Source organism: Procambarus clarkii, chromosome 43 (genome assembly GCF_040958095.1).
Source record: "Procambarus clarkii isolate CNS0578487 chromosome 43, FALCON_Pclarkii_2.0, whole genome shotgun sequence".
Classification (NCBI taxonomy): Eukaryota; Metazoa; Arthropoda; class Malacostraca; order Decapoda; family Cambaridae; genus Procambarus; species Procambarus clarkii.
This window is the reverse complement of record NC_091192.1, coordinates 7,937,102-7,944,315: the sequence shown is the minus strand read 5'-3', so window position 1 is coordinate 7,944,315 and position 7,214 is coordinate 7,937,102. Positions and strand designations below refer to the sequence as shown.

The window sequence follows — 7,214 nt, the reverse complement described above, 5'->3', positions numbered from 1 at the left end:
GTTTGGTAACGAAGTCTTTAAAAGGATTAAACAAAATTGATAAAAGCTATTGCGATGCAAGATTTTCGTGATATTCCCGAACATAAGATAAATTAATGTGAAGAACCTTTATTTCTTGTGAGAAGCGAACAACAGTTTGGGAAGCTGCAATTGGCAAGGGTGTGAAGCCCCAGCTGGAGAGTTCCCAGGCAGCAGCGGGTGACGCAAGATCACTTCCAAGACAACAATAAAACTGGCTCTCTCGTGTAGTTAAGGGACAGCCAGCCACTCTTACGAGACCCAGATACGTCGACAGGCGGCGCTTCCTTCCTGTCAGTCTTACACGACCACAACACTGAGCCGAGACCCTCGTCCAAGGCAACAACGTCCAGCCGCCTCTACTAACCGAGGTCATCACCACTCGAGGTCACCATCACCTGAGGTCACTATGTTTGTGACAGTGCTGCTGGTCATCAGCCTCCTGACACAGATGGATGCTGGTAAGAGTGTCAGAGTAAAGGGATGTTGACAACCTCTTGAGGTCATGCCTAGGCATGACATGTCACCATGTCATGCCAGTGATCCTGGTTACTGGCCTCATCAAACACTACTTTCACTTCTGGTGCCCTGTGCAGCTTAATGTTAGAGGGTTTTGTGCCACATCCTTACATTAATCTGTTTTTTCCTTATTATAATTAATGGCAAGATAGTAAATATTGTTTAAGAAATATGGTGAGTTAGCTGGTTGGCTGGGTTAAGTTGTTCCTGTCTCCAGGAAACACTTAACTCGACCAGGAACCTCCCTCACATGCCAGCCAACCCGTCATATTTTCCTAACAATATTTACTATCTCCCCACTTTGGCTAACACTGCCATTACTTATGATAATAAAATAACATATTAATCTAAGGATGTGGGTCAAAACTATCTAACGTTAAAAATGCTAAAGAATAATGCCAATGAACTACAAAACTTGCTATGGTTGGTTAGCCTGGGACACAGCTGCCGCTCTCACCATACGGGCAAGAACTGGACCTGTCCAAAACTGCTGGCCACATCCCTGACCACCAACCGCTGGTACAAATGGAATACAATGATTGTATAATGCAATATGCATCTACACAATCATAATGACATAATTTAACATTAAACTGCAATTGAATCTTTACTACTCAATAAATATAATAATAATGAATGTAAAATCAAGTTGGCAAGGTATCACGGAAAGCAAGAATTATTTTAGTTATTGAGTTAGGATCCAGTTTAATTACTGTGGGTGCAGGTGAAGGTGCTGACGCCTGCCCAGCGCCCTTCTTCATGATCGGGGAGGGCTGCTACTACTACAGTGAGACCTTCATGACGTGGCAAGAGGCACGAACGACCTGCAAAAACCTCTTGCCGGAGGAAGACGCCGACTTGGTCGTCATGGACACCTACTGCGACGACTTCCTGAAAATAGAATCCTACGCCATCTCCAACGGTAGTTCTACTGTTATTGTTACGGTGGCACAATGCTTGTAGTGATTGTGTTGATAATGGGTTTATTGGAATGTTCGTGTGTGTGTTGGGATGGTGTTAGTGGGAGTAATGCTGTTGTGGAGTTATTGTGTTGTGGTTGTTTGTGGGGCTGGTGGTGGTAGTTGGCTGTGGTGATGGTGGTGGGAGAGATGTTGGTTGGCTGTAGTGTTGGTGGGAGTGGTTGTGGTGGTTGGCTTTGTAACGTACGTTTATGTTACGTGTTTGGGTAGATTAGATACACATTGTTTAGTGAGTTTTCATATTTATTTAGTAGTCTTGATTACAGTAGTCGGTTGATGGCATTGTCGTAAACGTTCAGACGGAGCTTGGAGCAGAGCAGAGAGCTGAGTGAGGCCGGAGTCGCGGAGCTCTATGTGCGAGAGCGTGGCGGCTCGATTGGGAATGGCTAGCGTCTGAACTCGGGGAGCGAGAGCGTTGTAGCTCGATGCGGTCGTAGTCTGCTGCCTGCTCTGTGTCGAAGTTGTAGCGTCTTGGGTTGATTAGAACTGTACACACCGAGTGCTACATTGTTGACTGTGGAAATTGCACTGTCCTCTATTCCTCATATCGCTTGCTTATATGGTGACTACACCTCAGCTGCCTCCAACAAGATGAGAAGAGTATTACCTGTAATTGGGGAAAGGATTGTAGCTTCTGTAGTGCTAATTAGTTATGCTATTAAGATAATGAGATAATGGAGCGAGTATAAGATTAACTCGCTACAGCTTTATTGTTGGTGGGAGTGGTTGCGGTGGTTAGCTGTAGTGTTGGTGGGAGTGGTTGTGTTGGGTGGTTGTAGTATTGGTTGGAGTGGTTGTAGTGTTGGTGGGAGTAGTTGTGGTGGTTGACAGCAGTGTTGGTGGGAGTGGTTGTGGTAGTTGGCTGTGGCATTGGAAGATAATGGAGATGGTTGTCGCTAATATGGTGTAGTGCAGGGTGACAATGGGCAAATCTTCAAGATGTGAAAAAATTGTGTTTTTCTTATTTTACTTCTAAGTTAAATACTGTGAGTTACTGATCAGCTTCCAAAAGAAATTCGAAAATTCCGCTTTTGCAGATTTCACATTTATTTGCAGAATCTGATACTCTATGATCTGTCGTTCACACTGATATGTGTGTGTGTGCAGGCGGCCCTAGAATTACAGGACATTCAAGCAACAAGTGTTGTACACTCGGGGACTAGAAAATTATAGTGGAAGAGATGCTTCAAGTTATTACCAGTCGTGATTAGATTCAGATGAAGGCCGTTAATGTAATCATTTCACATGATCTCACATCAAAGTTTGCACCATGAGCCGATCTCTGCAAAAGTGTGTCATTTGCTCTTTTCTTCCACGACTTTAATTACTCAGTTCAAATTTATTATTATTCTATTTCGGTAAATTTCAAGCCATTATCAAAATCTGCTTCAGGACGATCTAAACAGGATTTTAATATGGACAAAAGATTTGGGAGATGCAGTTTAATGCGAAAAAATGTAGGTTTTTGGCTCTGGTAATGATAACAGAGGAGGATCTTGATTGAGAAAGCGATCCTTCATGTCATGAGGGACACGCTCCTTCATTTTGAAGGCCGAGCGTGTAGACAAATTAAAGGTACGGCAATTGGCGCGTCCAATAACGTAGCCATTGCCGAAATCTTCCTGCATGTTGCCTTCGAGAAACTAAGAACCCGTAGACCAGATGCTCCATTAATCTACTACAGATATATTGATGAAATCTTTGAGATAAGGAGGGACGAGACCAGATCCTGCAGGCTTTCTTCACATAGGCGAATACAGTTCACACCAATCTGAAGTTTGCGTTAGAACACGACGACTCAATAATTAATTTTCTGGATACTACGGTCTACATAGATCGGACCAGTAGGGGCCTTCAGACGAAAGCATAATACAATCCAACAAATTTACATACCTACCTAAGGATTGACTCGAGTCACCCTCGAACACTCAAGAAATCTCTACCATACTCGCTTGCCCTACGCTTAAAGAGGATAAGCGTAGCACAGAATTACAATAGCACAGAAGAAACCCTGGATCCCCAGCTAAAAAAATCTGTGGGATGTATTCAGGGAGAAGGGGTACCAAGACGAGATTCTGCACACCGTCCAGGCAAACTGCAAGGGAAGACAATGACCCAACTCCTGGAACCACTTAGGCCGAGGACTGAGGACAAGAGATGGATACTTCCCACCCTGTTTTCTCCAGGCCTAGCAAAACAACTCAAGGAGAAGATGTCGTTAGTCTGGTCTTGGTTAAGGAACCTACTAGGAACACCCCTCGTGGCCAGAATTTCCTAAGGATCCACCTATGATCGCATGGAAAAGAGATAAATCGTTGGGAGACCATCTAGTTAGAGCGGGCCCCCGCCCATGGGCCTAGCCAAGGTGAACCAGAAAATAAGCAGAGTTATAGATATAACCAAACTAACCTAACCTGATTTAGAAGGGCAACATCCTCCTCCAGTAGTTTTAGATCCCGAGGAGTGGTTAGAAAGGCCCTATATTACTCAGCGGATCAATATTGAAATAAAGATTTGAAGTCGTGATTAGTAGGGATCTAAAGGCAAAAAATGAATGCATTAATGTTCGGAATGAGGCAAATATGCTCCTGGGAACTAATTTGTAGAAGCGTTGGTAATAAGACACACACTCTGATCACTACGCTTCTACCCTATATTATTCTGACCACTCCCACTTACCGACGCGTTCCTGTTTTTGCAAGAATTACATTCAACAACACCTACATGAACAGGTTTTTCTGTCATACAGTTCGGTAGATGCAGGCTGAATCTTCCTTGTTTTCTTTCACGACCATTAGTTTTATATGTTAGAATGACATTATTTTTAAACAAAAAGCATTTTGGCGTATTGACCTGCCGTTAGTAGCGGGCGGTGGAGCCCAGCAAGATATGCCAAGACCAATCAGCAAGGATATGTACCCCGAGAGTGTACCCCATTTGCAGGTGTACCGTATATACACTGAGAGTGTACGATACGGTCTCACTGAGGGTGAGAGTGTAGTCCTGGACTGTGTACAGTACTAAAGTATAAGAACAAAAGTAACTGCAGAAGGCATATTGGCCCATACGAGGCAGCTCCTATCTATAACCACCCAATCCCACTCATATACATGTCCAACCCACTCTTGAAACAATCGAGGGACCCCACCTCCACCCTGTTACACGGAAATTCGTTCCACAAATCAACAACCCTGTTACCGAACCAGTATTTACCCAAGTCTTTCCTAAATCTAAACTTAACCAATTTATATCCATTGTTTCGTGTTCTGTCTTGTGTTGATAATTTTAATACCCTATTATTATCCCCTTTGTTATGTCCATTCATCCACTTGTAAACCTCTATCATGTCACCCCTAACTCTTCGCCTTTCCAGTGAATGCAATTTAAGCTTTGTTAATCTTTCTTCATATGTAAGATTTCTAATTTGGGGAATTAACTTAGTCATCCTACGCTGGACACGTTCAAGTGAATTTATATCCATTCTATAGTACAGCGACCAAAACTGAACTACATAGTCTAAATGGGGCGTAACCAGAGCAAGATATAGCTGAAGAACCACACCAGGTGTCTTGTTACTAACGCTTCAATTAATAAATCCCAGTGTCCTATTTGCCTTATTACGAACATTCATACATTGATCCTTTTGTTTTAAATTCTTACTAATCATAACTCCCAGATCCCTTTCGCAATCCGACTTCGCAATCTCAACACCATTTAGCTCGTATCTTGTAACTCTATCATCATTACCTAGCCTCAGAACTTTACATTTATCAGCATTAAACTGCATCTGCCAATCTTTTGACCACTTAAAAAACTATAAATTGGATAAGTTTAGATTTAGGAACGACCTGGGTAAATACTGGTTTGGAAACACGATTATTGATATTTATAGAAAATTGCTTGGTAAGGAAGTAATCACTATTTGAAGCGTGCGTTAGACATACATATATGAATGTGTTTGGGTGGATATAAATAGGAGCTTCCTCATATGGGTCAATAGGTCTTCTGCAAATATGGTTCTGTAATTATCACACTACAATTTATTCTCTTACTGTGTCTAACCCTTAATCCAAGGATTGAATGTAATAACTAATTTATCCATTCCAAAGTTGTATTGCTGAATGTATACTATGCTTCTCCGATAAATTTCTCTTTCAATTATTTAAGATTTATTTGGAGTCTAATTTTCATCTTTTACAAATTTTTGCTCTGTTCATATAAACATTTTAAATGTGCAGTGAAGTAATCTTAACACTTAGACACTGTCACACTACCAGCCTCCATGACAGCGGTTCTTCCCTCGGCACCTTCTCTCCCTCAGGTCTGGCACCTTTTTGGGTGGGCGCCTCTAAACTAAACTTCCAGGACTACTGGGCGTGGGTGGATGGACGCCCCGTAGACCTCACGGGTCATTACTGGAGAGTCGGATACCCAACAACTGGCGATAATGAGAACTGCGTCTTCATGATTTCTGTTGATGAATTCGTCTTGCGAGCGCGATTATATAACGACGTCTGTTATGATATATGGCCCTTCCTGTGCCAGCTGGGCGTCCAAGCATTGGAATAGACTTGGATATTGTGTCTGCTGAGTCATTAAACTCTATATATTTCAGTGTAAAATCTTAACTGTTAGATATATAAAAAAAAGTCTAGAATTTGTACCCAAGGATTATTAACTTGATAACTTATATGTTATATTCTATCAAGAGAGCAGTTTTAAAAATCATATATACAACAAAACGTCAAAAATAAAAAGATAAAGTTTATAATAAATGCGTCAAGTGTTACCAGTATTTCAGTTAATAATTGTTGAGGTTATTAATAAACATTAACTACAATGCAATTAACTATTTCTTCAGTCCTGCCTCACCTGCTCAACCCCGCTTGAACACTCACAAGTGAACAAGAACACTACACAGTATAATGTACTTCTATCAAAGCAACAAGTTTGTACTATCGGGAACTTAACCTGAATAAAATTCAATGCCGTCTATTCCTGTCCCGTTTCCTAATAAAAATATTTATTATTAGTAGTAAATCACGTGATTTGGGACTCATATTGTAGTTATGGCGGGTCTACTGCGACTAACTTTGTGGTGGAGCAGAGTAGTCTAAAGGGTGACACAGAATTTGTTTTGGCAGCAGTTAGGCTGTGTCATCCCCCCCCCCCCCCCACATCCTGTTCAACATGGCGTTCCAAAAAGTGAACAAAGTTTTTGTCATGTTAGGTTAGGGCACTGGTTGGATTGGTGTTGTGATTTGGGGATTTGCCTAACATGTTTGGCATTGTGAAATTTGTGTTTCAATGGGTGTGTATGTTGGAAGTGTGTTTGGGTGGATAATACACGCATATTTAAAAAAAATGAGAATGAAGTGTAGGATGTTGACCAATCCACACACTAGAAAATGAAGGAACGAAGACGTTTCGGTCCGTTCTGGACCATTCTCAAGTCAATTGTGACTTGAGAATGGTCCAAGACGGACCGAAACGTCGTTGTTGCTGTTGTTTCAGATTTAGCTACTCAGAACGAGGTGTCCATGTAGCACGGGCTATGGTGAGCCCGTAGATGAGTTTGGTTATACGCGATAACCTTATTTCTGTGATATTTGGGTCTAAGTTTAAAATGGAGGAGGGGATTCCTCCTTTTTCCCTGCTTATTTGTCGCTTCTGTTTTATTGCACTGGTTTTAATCTT

At 41.8% G+C, this 7,214-nt stretch overlaps 1 protein-coding gene across 1 annotated transcript; it reads left to right on the top strand.

Moving 5' to 3' along the window:
- The first annotated feature begins 258 nt into the window (after window positions 1-258).
- LOC123755747 (CD209 antigen-like protein E) lies at window positions 259-6,362 on the top strand. The gene is made up of 3 exons (XM_045738499.2): window positions 259-479; window positions 1,262-1,459; window positions 5,839-6,362. Exons 1-3 carry the CDS (start codon window positions 428-430, stop codon window positions 6,084-6,086), a joined length of 498 nt encoding a protein of 165 aa, XP_045594455.2. The 5' UTR covers window positions 259-427; the 3' UTR covers window positions 6,087-6,362.
- The last annotated feature ends 852 nt before the right edge of the window (window positions 6,363-7,214 follow it).